Below are 26,766 nucleotides of genomic sequence, written 5' to 3'. Positions count from 1 at the left end.
GTTTTCATCCCAACGTGTTTTTATTAAACTGAGACTTCAATGAGTATTTATCTCATTAACATTTGAGTTTACCTGTTACTGAAACATGGGGAAGAAACGCCCCAGTGAAGACTCTGAGGTCTCGGAACCTCAGGCTAAGAAAGTAACCCTGACAGAGTTTAATGGCACTATATTTAAATCCATGCTTAAGGATCCAACTAAAGTCATGAAGGGTGAGTGTGGTTGTTCTGCAAGTTATCATTCAAAAAGTGTTCATGCACCTATAGCCGAATGCAGGAAAATAAAGGAAATTTAGTATTGTCTCTAACCCTATTCCAAATCAATGCACTTACTATCACGTACTATATGTAATTTTTGTTATCTGTTAAATTATGTCTTATTCTAATCATAGACTGTGACATATTGATGTCACAGTCTATGATTACCTCTACTTCTACTCATAGAATCATTCTACTACTTTACTAATCTGCTACTCATCATGTATAGGCCTAGCGATGTATTTTCAGTATTTATTGTTCTAGCTTAAACCCTTATTGTCCAATTTATTTTCTACTGTTGGTTCTGCTGTGATAACCCAATTAAGTCAATCTTATCTTATCTTATCTTTATTTTGTTCTCTATTAGCGCTGGAAACATTTATATCATTTGCAAAGAAGCTGCCGTGTCCGGACTTATACGATGTGGTCGAAGGTTACATTAAAATCTCCATGGAATGTGCAGAGATATTCAAATTACTGGCAGTGGAGAAGCCAGTTGACAAGGAGGTAAGTGACTAGTTAGAGGGAATAGAGAGAACAAGGGTGATGACCATGATCATGTTGAACCTCAATGCTCGTTATATGTATATGACAATGTTATGTATGATGATTTAAACAATTGGTTGTAATTACATGTTATTATTAATTGTGTGTTATTGTTATACCTTTTTATGTCATTTGTGTAAAAACCTGTGCCTTTTGTATTGCTCAAGGTCTGTAATTAATCATTAATTAGATTTAATAGTATTACTTTATTCTTTCTCTTAGCTTCATGTTTTTTTACATGGTTCATCCGTTTCCTTGCATTCATTCTCTGTCTCTCTCTCTGTCTCTCTCTCTGTGTCTGTGTCTACTAGATGATGCTGGTGTTCCAGAGCTTGGAGATGATCCTGTTGAGGACAGCCAGTGATCTGTCTCACCTCAGCATGGCGGGCAACGCCGTGGTGAAGAAACTCTCCAACTCCATGAAGATCATCCATGGGTCGCTGCGCTCGGAGAACCTCGAGTAGGTGGACTCAGCTCAGCGCTTTGATCTTTCTTTCAGACATTTACCTTTTTAATTTCTTCCATTTTGTTTTTGTTGTTATTATTGCATGGTACTTTTTCATTTCATGCGTTGCGCTTTCTTATTCACCCCTCCATTAATTTGGATTATCTCCTGCCTACCTACCTACCTGCCTCATTCAAATATAAATTGATTAATGTCAACTTGAAAAATGTCTATTCAACCTATCAGTGTGTCAGCCGCTGTTGGACATCTCTGTATGGTGTGTCGTGTGTCTGAGGGCTGTCTCACGGTGACAGGTTGGTGCGTCTGGCACTGTGTCTGCTGTCGGCTATGGTGTCCCAAGGGTCAGAGGCTGCGCGGGAGGTCTACGCCCACTTCAACTTTAGCCAGGGGATGGGCAAGCTGGCCCGGAGGAAGGACAAGCAGGTGAGCGATCCAACCACATCACCCGGCTTCAGTCATATGAATGATATTATATTGTCCACGCTGTGCTGTATTATGGTAACGATTCCATGTTACTTTCAAGTTTGTTACATTTTTTTGCATTTAAATTTGCTTTCGAGATGTGTCGTGAATTTGATTATTAAATTCAAATAAACTTGCTTCTACATTCCCGCAAAATAAACAATATTACCGTAGGAAATTGGTAAATGTAAACATACCTATAATGAACATTCAACCGTTACCGTTTTCGGTAACACTTTATTTTAAGGTGTCTATATAAGAGTGACATGACAATCATAACTATGACATGACACTGTCATGAACTTGTCATAAACATTATGAACATGTTATAAACGTTTATGACTTTGGTCATTAAGTGTCATTCGGTTGTTGTTATGACAAGTTGACATTGTTTGTGTTGTCTTGATTATGACGAGTTGACATTAATCAAAGTGACATTACCAGAAGTTGTATTGGTCATGAGAACTTGACATTAATCAAAGTGACATTACGAGAAGTTGTCTTGGTCATGACAAGTTGACATTACATTTGTTTGGGATATTTTTATAATGACAAATTTACATTAATCAGGATGGAATTACCAGAAGATGTCTCTGTCATGACAACTTGACATAAACAGAAAATGCACCTCTTTTTGTATTCATGAAATGTGACATAATGATTATTATGTCACATTATTATGTCAAATCCAACAAAGTTTTCTTTGTTGGATTTATGTATTGTTATTACTGTACTCTACAGGAGACATATGACTCGGTTCTGACTGTGGGTACTTAGTGTGTTTATTTTGTGTTTCCAGGGGCGACCTGACATTCGCATGGCGTACATTCAGTTTGCCGTGTCCTTCCTGTTGTCTGGAGACCCCGCTACAGTCGGACAGATCCTTGAGGTTAAAGGTATTACACTGTTTAGTCATTCAGGCAACGCCTGCATCCAAACAGACTTGCAGTGCTTTGGATAGAAGTCAATATTACATATTACTAAAATGTCTCCTGCGTCTCCAGATGTTTGGTTGTGTTGTTGACAAGTACTGTTTTGTGTTCCAGAGCTCCTGCCAGAGATTTTAAACTCTGGGGTCAGTGCAGACAGATTGTCCATCGTCAGTTTGATTTTGTCCACTCTGAAGTCTCGAGTACGTTGAACAGTTCTCGTCATTCTGTTTGTTTTCACATTTAGAATACATCAGCGAATCCATCATTGAATCCTTCAGCAGCCGCTTTTATCCAAAAAGGTTTACTGTGTGTGTGTGTGTGTGTGTGTGTGTGTGTGTGTGTGTGTGTGTGTGTGTGTGTGTGTGTGTGTGTGTGTGTGTGTGTGTGTGTGTGTGTGTGTGTGTGTGTGTGTGTGTGTGCGTGTGTCCGTCCAGGTGGTGAAGAACAAGGCGGTCACTAAGACCCAGAAGGTGCGGTTCTTCACGGCGGTGCTGCTGACCGACGTGGCGTCTCTGTACCGCTGGGATGGGATCATAGACGTCAGCACGGACGACAACGACACGGTGAGCCTCCACCCTTCTAGGCCCCCAGCTCCTGGTCTGGGCAGGGTATAACTGGCTTTTACCCTTCCTCTAGGATTGCAATGAGATCTTTTGTGATTCTTGTGGCCAAGAACGCTTTCTCGATGTGGCAGATTTTCTGAATGTTTGTGATTTTACTATTAGTGTAGTTGTGTTTTTTTTGTTGTTAAAAATTACTATAAATTGCGGTAAAGTAATATTGCATATTAGTGACAAATTTATTCAAAGTGCTCTATTTTTCCAGATGATAAAGTTGGATGGACATATTAACAAGCTTTCACTGATTTCATGGGGATTGGTTAAATTGGTCGTGAATTGTTGTAATAATGCCATTTGCAGTACCTGATGGAAATGTTTGACTCTCCCCCACATCCTCTCCCTCCTTATATGACTGAATAAATATTTGTTGTACTTTACATCTCATAGTGTAGCGAACATTATAAATGACATTCATCCAAGACCTTTTTCTTCCCCCTCTCTTACTAGCTGGGTCAAACCCCAGAGCAGGCTGCCACTTCGGTGGTCCGGGACCTGGTCCACAGCTTCCTCCTGGAGGTCTGCAGCTCCCGCAAGAATGGCATCAGCTTCCACGACCCCAGCTATGGCACCGCCGGCAGGTAGGGGAACTCAAAACACTCATAAGCATATGCCTCATTTAGATTACCTTTCAAGGCACCTCCATGGTCACTTTACATTGAAAGAGATTTAAAAATGAAAGTATACAAGCATATAGAAATATTTAGGTAGGTCCATTGGGCTGGATAAAAGATCAAAGCATCAGCAAAGAATTGAAATATAGTTCCCTTGACCGACCCTCTTTCTTGTTCTGGTTCCATAACTGGAAGAAATGCTCAGTCCAAGGGGAGGTCTTAACAAAATGAGACCCTTCTTGAGCGCTAGGAGGGAAGTAAAGGGGTTTCCCCTCTTCTGACCCGGTCCTTCCTCTTGATTCCAGGGCGGGGAACATCATCCTGCTGCAGTTCCTGGGGGGTCTGAAGCCCACGGAGGACCTCCTGGTGGAGGAGCTGGTGACCAAGACCCTGAGGGCCAGCCCGGACCTCCTGGGACGCTTCTTCAAGGAGAGCCGCTACTCCTTCGCCCCCCGCATCCAGAGCGCCTGGAGGGACAACGTGCAGCTCGTCAAGAAGGTCAGCAACCACCGGCTGCTTGGGCGGGGTTGTGGAATGGTGAAATGGCATTGTTTCTTTTTTTTAATCGGGCCAATTACTTTTTGTTTCATAATTTTTTGGGGGAAATGGAACAATTGTTTTTCAGTGGATATTGAATTTCATTATATTTTGGTTAATCATTAGATTTTATGGCTGGTTTTATTTGATTTTGGAATATTTAGGGGGGAAAAATATCATGCAATGTCATCCTCCTTCTTTTTGAAGATAACTGTATGGAGAATACTGAGCTTGATTGTCACTTTGTTCATGGCGAACCCTCTGGACTGCTACTGTCCACTGATGGTCCTTTTTACTGCACTAATAAGGCAACCTTAAGGGGTCCTGAAATCCAATGTGTTATTATCATTATTATTATTTTTATTATTGATGAGAGCTGCTGGGTGCGGACTGCTTCTGCCCTCCAGATCTACGAGGCTCAGCCGGAGATCTCCTCCGTGTTCAGGAGGCAGGAGTTCATCCCCCTCCCCCGTCTGGTGGCCATGATCATGGTGACGTCCCTCCCCCCCGTCTGCTCCAAGACCTTCTTCACCGCCGGCCTCACTGTAAGAGGAGCCCACTGCGGGGACCCGCACAACGTTCACTCACTTCAAAGTTTATTGTCATAATACATCTTGGGAATTGAGCGACCAGCAGCAATGAAATGGCAATGACATTCTTGAACTCATTTTTTGGCCGACATATAAGGCATGTGTGTTATGAATGTGTGATGGCATGATTACAAGGGGGATTGAACCAGTAACGAGTCAAATAATGGGACGTTATTAAAGGTAAAAGATAAGATGGAAAATAGGAATGAACATTTTAAAAGTAGAAACTTGTATATCGTTCTGTCTATCGATCGATTGATTTATATAGATAGATGGATACTCTTGTTTTGTTTTTAATGAAATCTGTGTTTCTTCAGATTTCTAACACGGTGGTGCAGCACACCACCCTGTCCATGATGTCGTTCATCCTGCGGAGAGCCCAGAAGAACATGGACTTCCTGCTGGACCAGGCCCTGTGGCAGAGCTCCGAGGTCTACACCCTGGACACCATGGAGCCCCTGGTGCAGCAGTACAGAGAGACCATCAGCAAGGTAGCCACCTCATTGGTTTAGCTCCTCATTGGGGAGTCTTCATTGGTCTATTTGAAGGCAGAATAATGCTTCTGTGGTGATTAGCCTTCGTAAACAGGCGATGGGTCTCTATGCGTATGCTTGTGTTTATTGTGCTGCGTCTGTGATCGTAACTATTGCCGTGATTCGTTCACTATATCTTCGAGGAGTAGCAGTTAGTGGTCAAGAAGGATCTGGTTCTGCGTCATTAATAGCGGTGTCGAACCGTTGCAGTAATGAGTAGAACAGTAAGAATGTAATGTAACCCAAGCAGCCTTTCCCTGACATTCACAAAATGTCAGGGTGAATGCGAGTGCCTTGAGCAGCCCTGGAGGCTGAACAAAGCATTGAAGAGAAACTCAACCTTCATCTTTCTCTCACTCTTCCAGATTCTGCCCGACATGACGAGCATCGTGTCCAACTGGCAGTCGCTGTCCAAGAAAGAGGAGCTTGAGGAGAAGCTCAACAAGGACAAAAAGGGAAAGACACCGAAGACCGCCGAGGAGAAAACGTCCCCTGAAAGTCTCGGTAACACGACCGCTCATGGCCACATTGTCTATTTGATTCATTTGAGTATTTCTGTGATGGGGTGTAACAGCGCCCCCCCCCCCCTTTCTGCTGCTGTGTGTCCCACCAGCGGTCGACCCCGCGGAGGTCATCATGCTGAAGGCCCTCCTCCTGCAGGTGATGTGTCTCTACCAGAAGGTGGCGCCACACTTGGTCAGCCTGTGCAAGTTTGACTTCAGCAAGCTCTTCAGAGGTGAGTAGGTTGGGGCTTTCACACTGTGTGTGTTTGGTGATGGTGGTGGTCGTGGTTGATTTGCAACTGTTGGGGGTCACCTGATATGATATATATATATCACAGGAGACTTCTAATATATATATTTATTTGTATTTAATTTTATTTTATTATTTTATGGAGCATTTTCTATATATATCTATATATATATCTATATATATATAGATATATATATATATATACTTTTTATGGAGCATTTTCTATAACAATATATATTTATTTTATATGAAGTCAGTCATTTAGCAAAATGAGATTTACAAATGTCCACTTGGAGAGATATAACAGATTGGCTTGAAACAATGTGTGTGGAAGCAGATGCCCAAACATTTAAGATGTTGGGCGTAGTCACAGGAATGTTCAATCTAAAATGACTGTGATCACGGGCCAAAGACGGTTAGAAGTCCTCTTAGTGTGTACCTCCTCTTCCTCCAGGCATCGTGTCAGAGGAAGGCTTGAGAGGAGAGGTTCCCCCCGTCCTCCAACACCAGGTCTTGCAGCTGGCTCTGGAGCTGCCCTCCTCCAAGTTCTCCTGGATCCGCTTACAGGTAGGAACACGGCGCTCACAAGAACCACAACACTGTTGCTTGTGTTGGGTGTCATCTTTCTTTCATTCGCGTGTTCCTTCTTCCATCTCTCATTCCATCCTTCCTTCCATACATCCCTGCCTCCAACCACCTATCGCAATCCCTATCTATCCATCCCTCTGTCCATTCTTCCCTCCCTCTCTCCCTTCCATAGATCCCTCCTTCTCTCCCATCAATCCCTCCCTCCCTTCCATTTATAACTCCTTCCACTCAACAACTGTCAATCATGTTCAATTTATTTATCCATCTACAAGTCTTATTGTGTATATAGACATATACTCTGTATATATATTTTTGCAGCTGTATTCTTCTTTTTTATTTGATTTGCTCTGACATTACTCCTCAATACTCCCTCCTCTGTCCTTCAGAACGCTATGGAGACAGAGTCCTCCAGCGGGGAGAAGCCAGTTCTCTTCCTGCTCCTCAAGATGTTGGTCAGCAGCAGCAGCGCTCCGCTCAGGAGCCTCACCAAGAGGCTGGTGCTCAAGGTGAGCGACAACTTAGTCAAACTTGTTTTTTTATTTACTTCTACATGTTTTATTTCCAACAGGGTGTTTAGTTTAACCAACTCTGAACCGAAGAGATCACAGAAAATATTTAGCAAACTTGACACTGGTCTATGATTGTCATTATTTTTTTTTTTCTTATAATAATTTACCCAAATGATTGTTTGAACAATAAATCCACACGTGTGCTTGTCTTTCTGTGTGTGTTTTTCATGCTGTAGGTGCTGAAGGACACGGGTATGTTTGATTACAACAGCAGTGAGCTGGAGCTGTGGCTGGAGCACCTTGGCCAGGTGGAGCCTGAACACCAGGACACCGTCATCAACTTCCTGGAGAGGGTAAGACCATGTGACCTGCTGAGCTACACAGAAGCCCTCTGAGATACGAGAGCTACACAGGCCACAGTAGCTCAGAGTCCTTAAAATCAATCAAACTTTATGCATATAACGCTTATTGTGGAAAGTGCCAATGCAAAGTGAAACGACACAATAATCAAGTTTAAAATAGCAATACAAATATGTATGTTTTTATATGTCGTTTCTCCAGCCCATGCTTACTTCTCCCTCTCCCTTCCCCAGGTGTGTGTGAGGCTGCTGTCTAACCAGTACGTCTACAGTGATAAGGTGGCCACTCTGGTCCAGGACGCAGCCTACCTGCACGCCTCCCTGACCGGCAACGAGGCAGACGCTGCCAGCATCCCCATCTCACACATCGATGGTACCAGCTAGCCTCCACCGCTAACTCTCATACCTCTATCTCAGTTCATGCTGCATGCCATTAATTTTATTGAGTGCTAAATAATGCCATTTTTTTTTCCGTGAACTTTGTCTTGACTAAACCCTCGTTAAACTGGGTTTTTTTACCCCTTTACACCTGATTTGGTCTAAATGAGCCCTTAATGCCAACCCTGTTTCATGCTAATCACGTTACTGGATAAAGCCAGCCAGTGCTTGGCCTCATACGGCTATCCTATGGGATGATGCCAGCCCGGTCACCCTGCCCTGACGCTCACTGCTGGCTCTCCTCTCCAGACGTGCTGGACATGGTGGACGTCATCATGGAGGGCAACGAGGGGGAGCTGGAGGAGTACGGCCCGGCCCTGAGTGAGGACCTCATCACGCAGACCTTCCCCTTCAGCGCTCTGGTGCCCGCGGCCCTGGACGCCCGCAACAAGATGCCCCCGCAGCAGGGTAACCTTTGACCTCCACGTATCTGGATTAAAACGTTGTTGTCCGCAGAGACTTCTTTTGTTTTCACTGTGTGCGGTACACCAGAGGATGGCATAACTCAGCGATACACAGCAGGCACAGACAAACGACCCCTTTCTTTTACATTATGTTGAAGACAACTAAGAGTAATAAATACATTCCCGCAACAGCAATAGCTGTAAATGTGAATTCCCTTTTAATATACAAAAGTACAATTTCAACATATATAATATCTTGAAGGATTAAATTGAGGATCCGCTATTTCAGGAACAGATTTTCGCAAAGCCATTACACAAAAATCTGCTTCCGCAGTTGTTCTTGTTGTCATGGTGAAGAAGACCCCGTCTCTGTGGTTCTCCGCAGGTTGCGTGTACGACTACCTGGCGCGCGTGCTGACCGACGTGCTCCACGCCCAGAGGGAGCCACTGGCTCTGTGCCTGGCGCTGCTGCAGTACGACAAGGAGCTGGCCGCCTCCGACCCACCCGTCGGAGACCCCCACCCCTCCGTCTCCCGCCTCCATCACTACTACTCTAAATGGCTTCCCCAGGCCAGCCAGGAGGAGCTGGTGGGTCCAATGTTAACATGTGTTGTTATTTTGAGTGCCGTTGGGTTGTGTAGTCATGGGATATGGATATTGGCTTATCGGGGTACCAAGTGTTGTAGCAGCAATTCATAATGGGGACTTCCTAGATATGCCTTCTATTCCAGATTACCCAAACATTTTATTTGAAACCTCAGTTGGACTGTTTTGAATGTACTTCTGGGCAGAATTTCTGGGCACATGGTATACATATATAATTTCTTATTTTGTCTGGATCTCATTCTATATCTCCTCCTCTGTCTTTCACTCTCTCCTAGATATGTGTATATCGATTATATCAATGTTGTCATAATACATTTTTCCCACTCTTACCCTGTCTAAAATTCACACACCAATGTTCTTCACAAACATGATGGTTTAAATGGGGGGGTACAAACAATCATGTTGCTAAACAACTTTTATTTTCCTATCTCACAGTTCAAAGGCCCCACATCGTCATCATCACCCTCCTTATCCCCACCTGCGGCCTCGTCTTCCTCCCTCTCGGGGCTGCTGAAGGCGTCCTATCTCCAGGGACCAGGGGGCCTCCTGGAGGAGAGCTTCAGGGGCCGCGCCCGGGAGTCTCTGAGCTGCGTCGCGCTAGTAGAGCTCCCCCTGGTGGTCAACCAGCTGCTGCTCTACACCCACTCCACCGTGGAGGACTTTGGCTCGGTGAGAGGGGGAATCACTGGATTGATCTTTAGTCATGCATCAGGTGCTTTTATCCAGAGCAACTTGACAGGGAACCGTCCGACTTATAAGGGCCTAGGGCGACGAATCTGCTAATGGTTGGACGTCTTTGGTTCACGTTTGCATGCTCCAAATCACACCGATGACTTGGTCCAACTGATTGTTTCATGGAACTGTGGGTGGGGGGGTTACTTATCAAATGCAAGGTCAACTGCTTAATGAGTATAAAATAGTATTAAATGTATTAACCTTAAATACAAATCTACGCAGCTCTCCAAAGGACCGGCACTTCTGAAGGAGTTGCTGGGGGTCCTGCTGGACGTGGTGGTCCGGCTCCAAGCCTTCGAGGAGCCCGCAGTCCCGGAGACCCCCGATCCCCAGCCCCCCGACTCCCAGGACGGGTCTGACCTCTTCCTGTCCGACGACACCTCGGCCTCATCACCTGAGACCAGTAGGCACCAGGTAAGCCAGAAGGTTCCATTCTTTTCGATTTCCTGACCCAATGACGTACCCAATAGCTTTTGATTGGACACCGTTTCACGTATTTATATTTTCGCAGTACTTATTAGTGTTTCATGCGCACTAGCATATAGTGCATTTAAACAGCAGCCTATTTAGACTTGTGTGTGAGTCTAGAGGTCAGTTGACCCAGCGCACTGTTTTGCTGTATCACACGCCTGCTAGCAAGTTAGCTCAACAATGCTGTTACTGCACATATACTTCAGAAAATGCACCCTGCAGTTAGTTACACCTGCACTTCTGAAATGTCTTTCTTCATAAAATATAGAGTCAGAAATATGACCACCATTGATGGTGAAAGCGGGTGCAAACATCCGGACGAAAATACTAAAATCTCGACTGTGAAGCTAATACTGGTGTCTGCCCGGCCCAACTTCCAATGCCGATCGGCATTAGCATAGCCTCTCTCTGACCCCAGCCTCTCTCTGCGGTGCCCAGGTGGTGGTGTCGGCCCTCTCCTCCATCCTGAAGCACCCGTGTGTGGAGCAGTGGTTCCTGGCCCTGGAGCTGTCCTCGCTGCCCACCAACTCTCTGAACCCCGTCAAGCTCAAGCGTCTGGGCAGCCTGATGAGCGAGGGGGTGCTGGCCCTGCTGGAGTCCTGCGCCCCCCTCCTCCGGGACCTGGGCCGCCCGGATCTGCTCGACAGCTACCTGCTCGCCGCCGAGACCGCCGTGCTCCGGGAGCTCCAGGACTGCGTCGCCTCCCAGAAAGCGACGCGGCAGCAGCAGCAGCAGCAGTCGCGGCCGCTGCAGGCTCTGCGAGCGCTGCACCGCTACTTCGGGGCGGGCCCGCTGCGGGGTGTGGTCTCGACCCTGTTGCTCCTCCCCCACGACTGCCTGGTGGTCGCCCCCGGGAACCAGCTGGGTCTGTACGGGATGGCGGCGTTGGAGGTCCTGACGGAGAGCAACGGGGGCGGGGCCGCAGACCGGCGCCTGCCCCTGACCCGGGCCCACCTGCAGGGCCTGGGCACCCTGCTGCTGTCGTGCTCCAGCAGCGCCCGCCTGGAGGACTTCCTGCTGGCCACTCTGAGCGCCGAGCCCGGCAGCGCCCGCCTGGTCCACACGGACGTCTTCCTGCACTGCCTGGCGCAGGCGGCTCTGCCGGGGCCCCGGGGCCTCTGCTCCGTGCTGCTGGGGAACGGCCCCGCGCACCGCCTCCGCTTCCAGCTGTGGTGCCTGGAGACGGGCAACATGGAGGCCGTGGCGGAGCGCATGGAAGACTTCCTCCCGGTCGTAGACGCCTACCTGCTGGTGGCCGCCGGGGGCGACCCGGCCATGCCCTCTGATGGTTTGTACTCTGCATGACGTCAAATCTACTGTCTAGATTTTATTTATTTAGAATATCTAATCTAATCTTATTTTCATGTAATGCTTTTTACTTTGTTTTTGACTTGAGGTTTGCAATTTTTCCTCCTGAAATTAAAAAGGTATCAGTTTATATGTTTCTAAGCTATCTATCTAAATCTAAACTAAATTCTTTATTTCACAATTAAAGAGCCTATATCGTATTTTACTATGCATGTTTCTGTAGTTGTATGTAATTAAAATGATCCCATGTCCCTGGTGCTTTCCAGTGCAATCCCAAGTGTTAAAAGCGCTGAAGAAGGCTCTGCTGCCCAGGCTGTGTGGGTCAGTTCTGGACCAGGCCAGCGGGGATGCTGTGGGAAGGCACGCTCAAACTCTGGGCTCTCTGATCCAACTGGCCGCCAGCACCAAGGACATCCGTGACCTCATCAGCAAGCTGCCAGCAGCGCTTCAGTCAACAGAGGGTTATGAACGGTAGGCACAAGAGTAGACGCCCATCGGGATGGTTCAGGGGCTCAAGCAATGAGTCTTGTAGCGTCCCAGGTTCGATTCAGATTGTAGCGGTTGTATGGCGATGCCGGTGTGAGCGCTCTCATTGGAAACACGACCCACATAAGTTCTAATTTAGGCACACGACTTTGTGCAAGGAGTCAATGAAATGCACCACATCACTAGCCCTATTCAGTGCCCTGCGAAGAGAAAACACACACACACACACACACACTGTTCTGGATTTGGCTGATGAATCGCCTGAAAAAAGAAAAACATTCTAACTGTTTATTACCTTTATCACCAGCCTGTTAGTATTAGTAGGTAGAGCTTTTCATAAACATTTGAATAGATGTTTCAAATAAATGCTTAAAGCTCTTGCCCTCTCTCCTCTGTTGTCAGGTGGCAGCTGGTGGATGTGGTGAAGGACAAGCTGTCTGAGAGTCCAGAGGAGCAGGAGTCGTGGAGGAAGAGTGTGGTGATGTCATCGCTCAGGTGGCTGGTCTCCTCCTACAGCCGGACCAAACAGCAGCCTGAGCCTCCCTGCAGCCAGGAGCAGAACATACTGGGGAGGCTGCTCAAACATCTGGTAACGGCTTCAGAAAGCATTCTCTGGTCTTGCGTACGATACATTTGATATGGCAAATTGGCGCAGAAATACAAGAAAGAGTGATGTCACCGGTTGCTGACATCACTTGGCACCCACTTTAGCCAATCAGATTGTTGGTTTGGTTGTTCTTTACAATCGTTAAGATCTTTTGTGGGGTTTTTTGTGTTTTTTTTCTGGTTTTGATAACATTCTTTACATGTTATGTTTATTCAGACCTTTGCGGAAGATCTCACACCATCCGACTGGAATAGTTTTGTGAAGAGCGGACTAAAGTAAGTGTAAATTTTCAGAAGTCAATATTGAACATGGAAAGCTGGTCCTGTCAACAATGTTATTATTAGTATATATTGTCATTTTTGACAAGTAGGGAAATATCTGACTTTAATGAGCCTGTATTTGTCTGATACTTTTTTCAACAGTGTGCTGCGTGAAATATCGCTTAGATGTATAACAATCCTTCTAATGTTGTGTGTTACATTTTTCATAATGATTCCCTGTAACTTCGTCGGCCTTAAACCTCCGGTGGTCCGGTGTAGGCTCTACAGTGTGTCTCTCTCTCTCTCTGCCCCAGGTACCGCTACAAGGACCAGTACTTCCTGGGCGCCCTGAGGGATCTTGTGGAGCTGATGTACGTGGAGGGAGAGGGGGGCGCGGCGCCCAAGGACTTCCTCCCACTCGCCACGATTCACATGATGGTCAGTAGCCACTCCCTCTTCCTGGCCGCCATGTTGGAGTCCGACCAGGACCCAGGACACTGTCCCCAAACCAAGGGTAAGACGAGGGAATAAATGATAGAAATATACAATTATTTTGAAATCCAACAACACACATCGTTTTTCTTTCACTTTCTTCTAATCAAATTTGGAACAAAGGGATTTTTTCCATCATAGGGCTTTTTATGATGTAATTATTATTATTTCAATCAATGACAAATGCAATATGAATACCGTTTTATTGATATACAGACCATGTTCGTTTTTGAATTAACATGATTCATTGAACATATTAAGAAGTATAAAATACTACATTTATAATGTAGTCATCTTGATTTGACATGAACCAAGAAGTAGTTCACATTAAAGTGACTTTCTTCTTTGTTTCCAGAAGCGCTGGTGTCCGTTGTTCTGTGTCTGGTGAAGAGGTGTCCTGCTGTCTGCAACGTCAACCACTTTGTTATCATGTTGGGAGCCTATGGAGCAACGCTCAGCATCAAAGGTACGGTCTTGAGTTTGTCTGAGGTAGACGGAGAGCTTGTGAAAGTGAGTTGGTAAATGGATCAGAGTGAGTGCGAGAGAGTGGCAGTCGGTGATGAGTCGGTGTGAAAAAAGTGCAAGAGAGAGGGAATAGCTAAGTGAATGATTGCGAGTGAGAGTGTGTGTGAGTGGGACAGAGAGCAGACAGTGTTATCCTCACCCTGTGTTGTCCTCCAGACCAGAAGCTGCTGCTGCTTCTCCAGGAGTATGAGAAGAACAACATCAGCCTGCTCAAGTTCCAGTAAGTTGAGTCTTGCGTGTGTTTGTGTGTGTTCATGTTCTCAGTTAGTTAGGTATGTGTTTAACTGCTCAGTAACTTGGCCAGGTTGTGTGTATGTTTATTCTCTAGAAACTGGTTAGTGTTGCAAGTCTAGCAAATGTGTTTGATCTTCCAGGTGTCTGCTGTGGGGCTCGGCGGCGGTGGAGCACCACAAGGCCCGTAAAAGCCTGGGAGCGTCCTTATGGCAGCAGCCCAGCTCAGAGGACCTGTTGGCCCTGCTCAGCCCTGACCGCATGCTGAACACCATCGCTCACTTCCCCCAGCAGCGCAGAATCATACCCCAGGTTAGCAACGAGCTAAAGCTAGCAAAGATTAGAACTGAGCTTTGGCTGAACCCAATCATACCTCAGATTAGCACTTAGCTGAAGCTAGCAGTGAGTTAGGGCTAGGCATATGCCACAGTCTAGCACTGAGCTATATCTAGCACAAGTAAGCAAGTTTACCTTTCTTTGTCCAAACCTGTTGCATAATTGATAATAATAATAAATACTATTATCAGTCTTTATTATAAATAAAATAATAAAGACTGATAATAAAAGCATTAATGGAAATAGTAGGTAAAAGTTTAATTCAAATTTGGCTTCCTCACAGGAGGGAAAAGAGCTTCTTTATAAAGACGAAGACGTGAAGGAACTGGGGAACCTATACGACCCCTGCTACCTGCTGCCACTGTTCAGCACCATGCTGAGACCAGGTGGGTCATGTTACTAACTCCTGCTTATATTGTTCCGTTTGGGATGTGTGCAATGAAATGTCAAAGCTTGCCTTATCCTCTTAAATGCAGTTTATTTCAGAGGTCAGCCTAACCCTTCTCTCGTCTACGACAGACTGCGTGGTGAACTGCTTTAAGTTTGTGTCGAGCCACGCCTTCGGTCTGACGGTCACGGCCCTCAGCAGCTACGACCCCAAAGTACGGGCTGCAGGTTACCACATCCTCACCTCCTTCTACCCCCACCTGGAGGGCACGGCCAGCATCAAGAAGAGACAGGTAAACACGCCATTACCTAGAAGGGAACACCTTTTACTCTAGAATGGAACCCCTTTACCATTAGAAGAAAACCCCTTTACCATTAGAAGGGAACACCTTTATCATTAGAAGAGACGTCCTTTATCATTAGAAGAGACGTCCTTTAACATTAGAAGGGAACACCTTTATCATTAGAAGAGATGTCCTTAACTTTAGAAGAGAACACCTTCCTTTAACTTTAGAAGAGAACACCTTTATTTAACTTTAGAAGAGACAGGTAAACAAAAGCGGATGAGAATAAAACATATAGAGAAGGATCCCCTGGCTGCATTAGAAAAGTTACATAGAAGTAGGTTTAAGAAGAGCAAAGTGTAATCTCTTGGTTTCAGGACGGACATGTAATCCATTGCTTTAAGATAGAAACAAGTTCTGTCCCAATTGACCGATCAGGGTTTAATCACGTGCCACCTCTCTTATCTTGCATCTGTAATGTGTCTGCAGCTGCTCTACCTGATGGAGATGATGAAGAACGGCATCCGGCAGAAGAATGCCCGCCTGCCCTTCATCATGACCACTTACCTCTCCAAGGTGGCGCAACAGATGCTCAAACCAGGTCTGAGCACACGGCTAAATCACACACTATTGGGATTATGTTTCAATAACGCTGAGACATAACTCCTAGGAGGCTGTCTGTTTTCATCTGTAGTTATTTATCTAAGATGAAAACTGCAGTGTAGGATCTCGATTTGCTGAACCCATTTAGCTGTGATGTATTGAGGAGGTATAGGAAAGCCCTATCTCTCTCTATTGATTTAGTATTTATAGTGTGGATATGATGTTAGACCTTCGTCATCTTAACATCTTTATTTTATAATATGTACAGTTGTTTTACCTATGTAGGCATCTTCTTTCAGCATCAATACACCGCAGCAAATATGTGAGCCCATTCTTGCAACTCTAAAACTGATTCTCTCCCTCCAGAGGATCATATGTACGTGGTGCTCAACAAGTTCCTGCTGTCCCACCAGAGCCTGGACTTCAGGAGAGTCCCCGACTTCTTCAAGCTCTTCCACAGCTCCGACTTGGAGGTAAGAGTCTGCCATTGATAAAGTACCATCTTATCTTACTTGAATGTTGTTATGGCCTAAAGAAATACTCTGGAGCACATTTCTAATGGATCTCATGGTCACAGCGTCTCTAAACAAACAATTTCATCATTAGCCAGTGCTGTCCTTCACCCTGTAATGTTCATTCATTATTTACTTTACCTTCCTGATGTTGTTTCTGCTATCATCTGTCCCTGGGAAGGTGGGGACCTTGTTCGCAAACCTAACTCACGGTTAATTTCCCTCTCCCCATCTCGGTCTCTCTCTTATGACTATCTCTCTCTCTCTCTCTCTCTCTCTCTCTCTCTCTCTCTCTCTCTCTCTCTCTCTCTCTCTCCTCTTCCCCCCCCCCCCCCAGCATAAGCAGGAGCGTGAGTGGTGTCTGGGGGTGTTGGAGGAGGGTCTGAGGGACCGCTACTGCTACGAGCTGTGCAGCCAGCAGGGCATCTTCCTGGGCCTGCTGGCCTACAGCAGCAGCCCGCTCTGTGAGGAGGACACCCAGGTACCCCCGCGCGCACGCACAGCCTCAACACAATCTGCACTAACCTGCCAACGCTGTATTTACTTGTGTTGGGAGCGCGTGTGACATGTGTCCCCGACCTCCGCCAGGTCCAGGTCCTGGGGGTGTTCAGCCAGGCGGGGCGGGTCCCCAAGGCAGCCTACCACCTGACCAAGAGCTGCGGCCTCCTCCCCTGGATGCTACACCTGCTCAGGAGGAGGTGGGCGGCGCATCCATTTTCAATGTCTGTCTGTTTGTTGTCAATCACAGTATCCGAGTATTAAGTCATATTTATCACCACGCGGTTATAGAGGAAAGCACCGCATAGTTTTGAGTTGCACCGAATGTTTTGTGGGTAAAACGTAGCTAAAAAGATTTTGTTTATTATATTGGTTAACAAATGAAGTTCTAATGGAATAGCATTTACAGAGTTACGGTTACAATAGAATAACATCAGCCAACAGTTGGTTACAATAGAATAACATATCAGCAGTGTAATCAGCTCACAAAGTTACAGTGACAGTGGGAGTAGAATAAAGTCTGCGCTAACACTAACGAGTCCCTCCGGTCCGGGTCAGGACCCTGGAGCCGCGGGTGCTGAGTGGCCTGGTGGACCTGCTCCACGTCATCTGGTCCACCAACCTGGGACAGAAGGACACACAGCCGGAGCCTCCCCAGACGGACCAACCGCAGCCCTCCGCCAAGACCCTCCCCCTCCCGCTGGTGGACGAGTTCCTATGTGTGGCGTTCACGCTCATCCCTTCTCTAAGGTACACGCCCGCAGCATCTCCTGCTCTGATGCACTACCCCTCCCTCCGCACCAGCCTCCTCACAATGGTGCTTTCATGATTAAGTGGTGGAGGTGATAAAAGGGTTTATATCATAGGGAGTGTTCGGGAAAAACCGGTATAAAGTGGAGCTGTTTTAAGAGCTGGGTGGGCAAACTTTGCTACTGTGTCTGTCTGTCTCTCTGTCTCTGACCCACCCACCTCCCCCCTCCTTCCCATCTTTCATTCCCTCTCATTTAGTGCGAAAGCCATGAAAACATTTTTCCAAAGCACTATAAAAAAGTGAAATATAAAGATATCTGCCAATGTACCAATGTCTGCCCTCCCCATCAGGACGGAGGGGAAGCCCGCCCAGCTGAATCTCTTCCTCCAGACTCTGAGCTCCATGCTGAGGCATCGCGGGTCAGTGGGCGTTGCCCGGGGCGACCGCTTCACCCTCAAACCCCAGCGCCTCTCCTCCACCGACGCACTCTCCCTGCTGCAGAGCTGGGCCTCGCTCTCCCGTGATGCAACGCTGCTGGGACAGCTGCAGAGCGTGGCCGAGAGGCACGCCATGAAGGGGCTGCAGGGTGAGTCAACACGGTTCTCATTCAATAACATTCATGTGTCACCTAACCCATTACCTGTACAGTCCTCGTCTCGCAACATAATGCATGGGTTAGCATTTGCTTTCCGTTAGCCGCTGCCATTGACTTGGAGTCACAAAAGCCTAGCTCCTGTTCATGGGCGACGGTGGAGGAGGAGAACAACCACCACTTTGAATTGCTTTCCAAAGATTTCTGAATGATCCAATGAGGTTTTTTGTCCTAATGACTGCCAGTAACAACACAAAAAGATTCTCGATTGTCTGCACACAGATAATTCTTCACTTTTTTCGGCGCTGTAATTATAAGGCTGTGATGCGCCACTGTGTAGAATACCCAGCCAGAAGCAGCCAGAAGCCGATAACGGTGCCATTATTTACAAAATTATTTTGCTTTCATAATTCGCTTACATTTTCTCTTAACCAGACACTAAAACCAAACCAAACTAAATTAAGATCCTGATTGGACCAATCAAAAACAAGCTACTATGACAACACCCTTTTCCCCAGAGATGTCTATGCTTTCATGCAGGTTAACAGCACTGTTTATTTATTGTTGTTGGCATGGTTCCCTTGACTGCCTTGAGGTTGACCTTGATTGATCCACCCCCCCACACCCCCTTCCAGGGACAGGCAAGGCCAAGACCCGGGGCAGACCCCACGTCTCCCAGAACCGCAAGCAAACTGAGGACCCGGAGGAGGACAGCGACCGGGAGCGGCGTGAGCAGACCCTCCTGATGGCCTGTAAAGAAGACCTCCGCATGGTGTTCACCCACTGGGAGACCCCCGCCTCCAGCCACGCCCCCAGCACCCCAAGTCGTGAGTAGATTCTGCTCTTTTTTTTCTTAGTTTTTTTCATTGTTTGTTTCTTTTAATCCTGGTGCTTTAAGTTTTTTCTCTTACGTTCATTATGTTTTGGTTCTTTTCCTATTCCTGTTCTTTTCATTCTGTCTCCGTTCTTCAATCCATTCTCTGTCATTGGGATTCTTTCTCTGTCTGTTCTCGGGGGGGCCAATCAGGCGACGGCGAGGAAGCGAGAGTCGTCGACAGCGGTCTGGCGGGCGACACGGCCCTCCTGCTCACCAGGTGGTCCCTGAGGTCCCTGCTGGAGCAGCCGTTCCAGCACCCGGCCACCCTGGAGTTCCTCCGCTGGTTCAACAGGGTGGCCCCCCCGCACCCAGACACGGTAGACAAGATCCTGGGCGACGCCAGAGCGAAGGAGGACCTGCTGCGGCTCTACCACCGGGCCGTGGAGGTCCAGGCTCCAACCTCACCCTCCTCCGCCAGAACAGAGACCCTGGGGCTGTTCACTAGTGTCATGCTGCGTCTCCTGGAGGCCCAGGGACCTCTCCCTGTTGGGGAGCTCCACGCCAGGGTGGTCTCCGCCTGCCTCCCCGACCCCTCCACCCCTCAGTCCCGACGCGGTAGGAAGCTAGGAACACTGCTACGGACTCGACTGTTAGGAGTTCTGTTTTATTCTCATGAGAGTACATTACATTCAAATGTACGTTTTATCATCATTTTATAATTTACAGGTTCCTCTTATACCAGGTCTCTATACCAGTGCACACAACATTTAACATTATGGGTTTTTATTAATGAAGTTAATGACGATCACAATGTTGCTGTCTGTTTGATTCCCAGAAGCTGGCCTGGTGTTGCTGTCGCTGTACGTCCACGAGATGTGGAGCGGAGCGCAGTCACCTGACCTCTTCCTCCAACACGTCCGCCTGGTGACCACCGCAGCCAATCACAAGGGGAAGAAGAGAATGACCAAATCTACGCTGGATGAATCGGATGTCAGGGCCATCTGTAATGACATCATCGCCAGAACCATAGACAGTTCCGGGACTCTGCCCTCAGTTTAAAAAGAAAACAGAGCGAAGGAACCTTGACTTTTAATCCTGTTTTTGTATAAAAAAAACGAAACCTAAAAAAGAACTATTCTGTTTTCTTCGGTTTGATTTTGTATCCTGTTTGTTTTAAAGCTCTTCTCAGTTATGTAAGTAATAATAAGGATATTAACTTTGTATATTACTACTGGGTAAATAAAATACTATCCTACACATTACTCATTCTGAGTTTACCACTGCCTGGTGGTAAACTCAATTCATTTATTCTTTTCATAAAAACTCTGCAGTAACCAAGTTGGTTTACCCTCAGTGGATCTTTGTGTGTTCCTCAGTGGATCCAATTGAAGATAGATTCAGTACCTCTCAGACCAAGGGACTGCGCCTCCGTTTTTGGTGATTGCGAGGCCTGAAAAATAATACAATATCAATAATGAAGTGGTATGCATTTTCCCTTCTTCTGGTACTTTTTTTCTACACCTTGACATCAAACTTGCCTCAAAAGGTTTCCGTTGCAGGACATCAGAGTGAGGATAAGGAAGAGAAAACCGACAAACGTAGCCATGGTGATCCAGAATATTATAACTATAGAGTCTGTAAGGAGAAATATATTGAGAATATAATAACCATAGTCTTTTAAGGATAGATACATAAAAATGTAATGACTATATAGTCTCTCAGGAGTTTGATTTACCAAGAATATATCTAGGGTATATAAGGAGAGAGATATATCCTAAATATAACTATGTTGTCTAAAAGATAAATGATACAATTAAAAAATTACAAAGAAAAGCTAATTTGTAATTTGTAAAGAGAGGATGATTTAAAGTAGAAGGTGTTAAGGGTTGTGTGTGGTTGTATGAAGTTCAGATACTTACATTTATAGTATTTCAGTTTACTCTCGTCCACAATGACAGCGTCCAGATAATCATAATAGTACTCGTATTCCCATCTGTACTGCTTCCCGTTGGTGGAGTTCTCCATGCTCGCACAAATCACAGCTGGCACCAGAATGAAGGATCCAAGTTTTTTTCAATGATAAAGCAAGAATTTTATGTAAGATATGTGAAATGCCACTGATTTCTAAAGCAAGTGCCTTCTGATTTCTGTTTTCTGATCTCCTTGGAGTGTTCTGCTCCTTCAGTCATTATAACTTGTGATTTATGTGTCGATGTGACATCACACCCCTCTCTCTCTTTCTCTCTCTCCCACAGACATATGCTCCATCACTGTCTCTCTCCCTGCCTCTATCATTCCGCCTCTTTCTCTCTCCTTCTCTCTATTTAGTTTCTATGTAAAGGTGGTTGTCTTATTGATATAAAGTTATTGATAGGGTAATTAACTTCTTTTTTTTACTAATTTATGAAATGTAGCAATACCATGAAATAAGATGTATGGATTATTGAGGAAATTACGTTGATGAAGTGTCCTTCTAGCTGAATCTATATATTTATGTAAAATATATATTTTTTATTCTGATCACTCACTGTCATTGGATAATTCACTCTCCAAACCAACAGAGGGCAGTATTGTCTATTATACCTGAAGTTTTACAGAAAACGAGGAAATACATTTTTGTTGTTTGTTTGAGAAAATGCTTGGTTGACCACGTCGAGCATGGCTCGATGGCAAGGAGAGAAAAAATAAGCTTTACGACACCCATGGTTTTCCAACTTGACAGAAAAAATATTTCTAATCTCAACAGGACACGATGTAGTCTACTCTTTCATAGTAAGCAACAACTAAACATCTGAGTTTACTGAAAAGCGAAGCGACATGGACGCAGACGTCTGTGCAGGTGCTCTCCTCTCTATCATATCTTTGCACCAAGCGAAACAACTGCAGCAGGACAACCGAGCCGAGACCCAGCGACGGACTCGCACCAAGCAGCGTACTGCAGCGAGACGCGTCCGCCTTCACAAGCTCCGTCAGGAATGGAAGCAGAGGAGAACACAGCTCAGACGCGCACGGATGGAGCGGTTTGAAGCTCATAGGATATGGATGGAGGGGGTAAGTGAATGCTTGTGCATTATTCAGTTATACTAGTCATATTTTGTTATATTATTTTCACTGCTTGTCATAATTTACTAATGATTGCTTAGATGTAATCACCTGATTATAACAATATAAAGTCTAACAATGAGTAACTTATCAGCCAAGGAGTATACTTGAAACCGTACAAAACTGTAAATGTAAATTTGAGTAGAAAAGTATTCAAAATTTAAGCATTCCCTGCGTTCAAACTTAAACCAACGGGTTCTCTACCTTCTCCCCACCGTCTCTCCTCTAACCAGACCCGTTTGTATGGTTCTCTCTCCTCCCGCTAGATGGCTCTCCAGTACCTTAAGCAGTGCAGCCCGTGGACGCCACGGGTGTGGTCCTACCCTCGCCCCAACACCTGGTGGGAAACCACGGCCACAGGCTTCACGGACCACCAGTGGCTCCAACATTTCCGCGTCTCGTGGGCGACCTTCTCCTTCCTGTGCGGTGCGTTGCGGCGCCGCCTCAAGCGTCAAGACACCACGTACCGCCTCTGCATCCCGCTCAGCAAACGCGTGGCGCTGGCCCTCTACAAGCTGGGCAACCCCTGCAGCTACAAGACCGTGGCCGAGCTGTTCGCCGTGGGCGTGGCGTCCGTGTGTCACTGCGTCCGCGAGTTCTGCTCGGCGGTCATCGAGGTGCTGCAGCCCCAGCTGGTGGTGGAGCCGACCCCAGGCGACCTCCAGGAGGCGGCCGACCGCTTCTACCTGGCGCACGGCGTTCCGCGGTGTGCCGGCGTGATTGGACGCGTCCTCATGCCCATCGTCCGCCCGCCACACCACCACGCCGACCCGCCGTCCCTTGGCGGCGAGGGATGGCACCTCGTCGTCTCGCTGCAGGCCGTCGTTGACGGCGACGGCCGGTTCTGGGATGTCAACGTCGGCGACCCGGAGTGGGCGGCGGCGGCGGTGGGCGAGGGCTCGGTCGGGTCGGAGCTGCGACCGTGGGCCAGGGAGGACTTCCCCGGTCGCATGCAGAACCTCCTGGGGGGCGAGGAGGGGGGCGTCTACCTTCTGGCCGATGACGAGGCTCTCCCGGCGCAGACCTGGCTGCTGAGGCCGCACCGGACCAGCGTCTGGCTGACGGCGGAACAGGAGCTGTTCAACGCCCAGGTCCTGCCGGCGCGCCGGGCGGCCAGACAGGCGCTGGCCAGGCTGAAGGGCCGCTGGCGGTGCCTGGACCGGCGGCTGGACTGCACCGTGGAGGTGGTCCGGGACATGGCCAGGACCTGCTGCGTCCTCCACAACCTCTGCGAGAGGAACGCGGACACGTTTATCCCCGAGTGGATCGAGGCGGAGGGTGACCCGCGCTGGCCCGACGCGGATAAGACCCAGACGGACCTCGACACCACTCCTCCCTGGCTCGCTCTGCAGCCGTTGGAGGATGAGGAGCTATAATACAAGTCGCTGACCACTGCAGCACGGAAACACTGACGACAGTTATATAGGGCTGGGTAGTAGGGAAAACATTATTGATAACGATTATCATAAGGAATTTGTTACAATATGGGAAGAAATATGCAAATAAAATGTTAACTATCACTCTGAACAGTGTGACGGTCATTTCACTGAAGGATATGAGAATTAAAGTATAGAATCAGGCAGGTTTTTTCTTACTCCAATGTTTCAAACCTCATTTTGATCATTTCAAGGGCATATCTTCTCATCGTAGATTTATACTATAAAACGTTGTATCATGATCAATCGATAACTCCATTTAGTGACATCAAAGAATCTTTAATATGACCTAGATTACTTCACATATCATTATACTGCCTATGGTCATATTCGTGTTCCACATCAGCCAATACTTGATCTAGGCCTTTTCACATTGTACATTGACGGATATATGCAGTTGTTCGTCTTTACATTTTTAATGCACAGCAGTTGGTTCCATTATTTAACACCTGGTATGAAAAAAACCTTACTTGCTCATTCACATTTAGTAAATTGTCATGACAAAATACATTTGAGTATAAACTCACAAATATTAAAATGCATATTTAATCTCCTGTATGTGACATCACTTGTACCAAACGTTCTACAACATGACTATTCCATGTTTACATGAACACAATGGTTGAAAGGTTATGAAAATGTCCCATTATATTAATGTTCATTTGGTATGTATCCAAATATGCCAGAATGCCAGTTGAATGGCATTTATCAACGTTGCTCAAATTCTGAACAAGCTGAAAAAAAAAAAAGCATTTACAAAACAATCCTCTGCTTTTCAACAATAATCTTTCATGGAAACAGAGTTCATTGTTTGTGATTACGACAGGCTACCCTTATGAGAAAATAGCAGAATGTGATGTCCACATAATAAACCAAAACCTCACCCAACAAAAAGTTTCTTGCCATCTGCTGCTCGTCAAATCAACAAGCCCTGGACACACAATGCAGACTCTTACCCCTGCCCCCATAGACACTACAGGCAACAATGCTGTAAAGTCTGACTCCTGACACATTAATGCAGTTCTCTGGACTATATTCCTTGCATATTAGACATTGGTGTAAGGTACGTATACTTCATACCGTCAACATTAGCACATTCCATGGTCCATACTTTAAACATTCCTGCACAAACTGAACAGCTTTAATTCGGTTCTCTAGTAAATGTTTCTCATTTATTTTGATGTTTCTTATCCTACAATGCTTGCCGTTAACTTTATTTCTTTCCAAGTTATATTTATGTATCTTAACCATGTTTCTTATTACTGTTATGCACCAAACACCCAGACAACTTTATTGTACGTGTTCAACTGACTTGACAATTCTGATTGTATGGCGCTGATGACCTCACATTGGTCCATTTCCAAACCAATCAGAAGCAGCCTCAACTCGTCCCCCCTCCCTTGTGCTTCTGTCCTGGAGGGGTGAGGGTTCTAGTGACCAGCGGACGGCTCCTTTGCCATGTGCTTCATGACCTGCGCCAGGCAGGAGGTCAGCAACTCAGTGTCTTTACTCCTGGCCTCCATCTCGTTGTGCCTCAGCCTCTCCTCCCGCTCGCCCTCCTCGCGCCGTAGGACCAGCTCCTGCTCCATCTCCTCCCTCCTCAGCTGGGCCTCCTGCTGCATCTCTTCCCTCCTCAGCTCCTCCTCCTTCTCCAGCCACCTCCGGTGACACTCAGCCATCACGCCCACAAAGCCCTGGGTGGGGCTGTCGCCCTCGCTCCTACGTTTGCGGAACCCTGCAGGAGCAAAGTGTTGCACGATGAAGAAAGACAATGTCTAACTGATTTGACTATTTGATAGTCTTGACTATGAGTGTATTATACATGTATTACAAAGATACAGGTCATTAAGGGTATGGGTTTGGGCATCTTGCTCAAGGAGACCTACAGCTACTACTACCTACAGCGACTACTGAGATGGGGTTCAAACCCAGAACCTTTCATCTAGTTAAACATTATACTATTGCAATGGGGAGCCTTATTGTTGTAAAAGATAATTAAACTTTGTAAGGTTGTAAGGCATACATAATTTATAGGTGAATGTCGCTAATAGCTAAAGAAGGTGAAATATTGTGTACGAGTACTCTCTAAATATTATGACATGTTTGAGGAATTTGGCAAAGCATGAGCTAGCTTTTGCGTTGCCTCTTTCTTATGATTGAAATAAACCTCGTTCTGAGAGCGGTGAATTCAAACTCACCAGGTTTCACCGAAGTTTTCATTTTAGAAAGCAGCCGTGTCCCTTTCATACTGGCAGACATTCCGCTCACCGTTGAAGTTGATTTGTCTGCAAAGATCAGATTAAACCATTACAACACAGTGGTTTGGACATGGCTATGTATGTAGTCTGAGAAGTACATGAATTTAACTAAATTAACACTAATTTTAGACCAATAAGTTAAACAACTCTTCAAAAAAAAGATAAAAAAATTGTATCACCAAACAAAGCATACAAATAATACAATAACTGACCTGATGTGTGATCTGCATCCAAAAGATGTAGGCCTACTTTGTCCCCAAGCACACTGTCCATCATATCAAAGAAAGGAAAAGTCTTTGTTTCATCCCTTTTGACCGCCTTATACTGCTGTCTCAACTTTTTCAGCTTTTCCCTGATCTGTATGGTGGTGCGCTGTATGCCCATCTTGGACAACTCGTTCACTATATACTGGATGACCTCCTCGTTGCGACACATGCCCTCCATCTGCTTCTGTACACTGTCGTCAGCCCAGATGTTAAGCAGTGCTTGGGTCTCGCCCAGAGGCCAGTGCTGGCGGCTGTTGCCAGACATGCTGACTGTTGTACAGTCTCTGAGTGGATGGTCGCGTTGTAAGCACCAAGCAAGCCCGCGCTAAGCTCCACACACAGGTTAGGTTTTGTGGAAAATGGCCACTGCAGTGGAAAAGCTCTACAAGCACGCACAAGCACGCACGGTCACGCACAAAAACGCAAACCCGCAGTTTCAATAAATGAAACAAAGTAGGTCTATAATAATAGCGGAGGTCTCGTCAAATATAAAAATGTAAATATAAACAAACATACAAAAAAAGTAGGCCCACGTAAAAGGGTCACTTCTTTTTATCGATGACGTCAGACGCAAATGCAGACGCGCGCACGTCGTGTT

The 26,766-nt window shown here is 46.3% G+C and overlaps 2 protein-coding genes across 3 annotated transcripts; one reads left to right on the top strand and one right to left on the bottom strand.

The window, feature by feature from the left end:
• The first annotated feature begins 8 nt into the window (after nt 1-8).
• On the top strand, nt 9-20,346 carry urb1 (URB1 ribosome biogenesis homolog). Of its 2 annotated transcripts, none has more exons than XM_084467366.1 (40): nt 9-212; nt 625-764; nt 1,115-1,263; nt 1,563-1,692; nt 2,531-2,627; nt 2,778-2,863; nt 3,098-3,226; nt 3,731-3,861; nt 4,200-4,392; nt 4,839-4,976; nt 5,339-5,512; nt 5,920-6,058; nt 6,168-6,290; nt 6,762-6,874; nt 7,282-7,401; nt 7,641-7,757; nt 7,998-8,136; nt 8,451-8,609; nt 8,991-9,193; nt 9,647-9,880; nt 10,169-10,360; nt 10,856-11,705; nt 11,992-12,196; nt 12,614-12,800; nt 13,035-13,093; nt 13,393-13,592; nt 13,926-14,036; nt 14,252-14,315; nt 14,470-14,638; nt 14,946-15,048; nt 15,182-15,342; nt 15,823-15,934; nt 16,303-16,409; nt 16,786-16,929; nt 17,037-17,146; nt 17,505-17,696; nt 18,048-18,283; nt 18,925-19,116; nt 19,317-19,721; nt 19,945-20,346. In XM_084467366.1, exons 1-40 carry the CDS (start codon nt 86-88, stop codon nt 20,163-20,165), a joined length of 6,861 nt encoding a protein of 2,286 aa, XP_084323492.1. In that variant the 5' UTR covers nt 9-85; the 3' UTR covers nt 20,166-20,346. The 2 variants fall into 2 exon arrangements, with proteins under 2 accessions (XP_084323492.1, XP_084323491.1); XM_084467365.1 differs by having other exon boundaries at nt 19,942-20,346.
• Nucleotides 20,347-24,011: 3,665 nt separating this feature from the next.
• Nucleotides 24,012-26,683, bottom strand: LOC311342667 (uncharacterized protein). The gene is made up of 3 exons (XM_084467534.1): nt 26,115-26,683; nt 25,843-25,929; nt 24,012-25,379 (listed from the first exon to the last, which is right to left on the bottom strand). Exons 1-3 carry the CDS (start codon nt 26,431-26,433, stop codon nt 25,075-25,077), a joined length of 711 nt encoding a protein of 236 aa, XP_084323660.1. The 5' UTR covers nt 26,434-26,683; the 3' UTR covers nt 24,012-25,074.
• Between the last annotated feature and the right edge of the window lie 83 nt (nt 26,684-26,766).

The sequence above is a fragment of the Micromesistius poutassou genome (assembly GCF_964030765.1).
Source record: "Micromesistius poutassou genome assembly, chromosome: 4".
NCBI lineage: Eukaryota > Metazoa > Chordata > Actinopteri > Gadiformes > Gadidae > Micromesistius > Micromesistius poutassou.
This window is presented reverse-complemented; position numbering and strand designations above follow the sequence as displayed.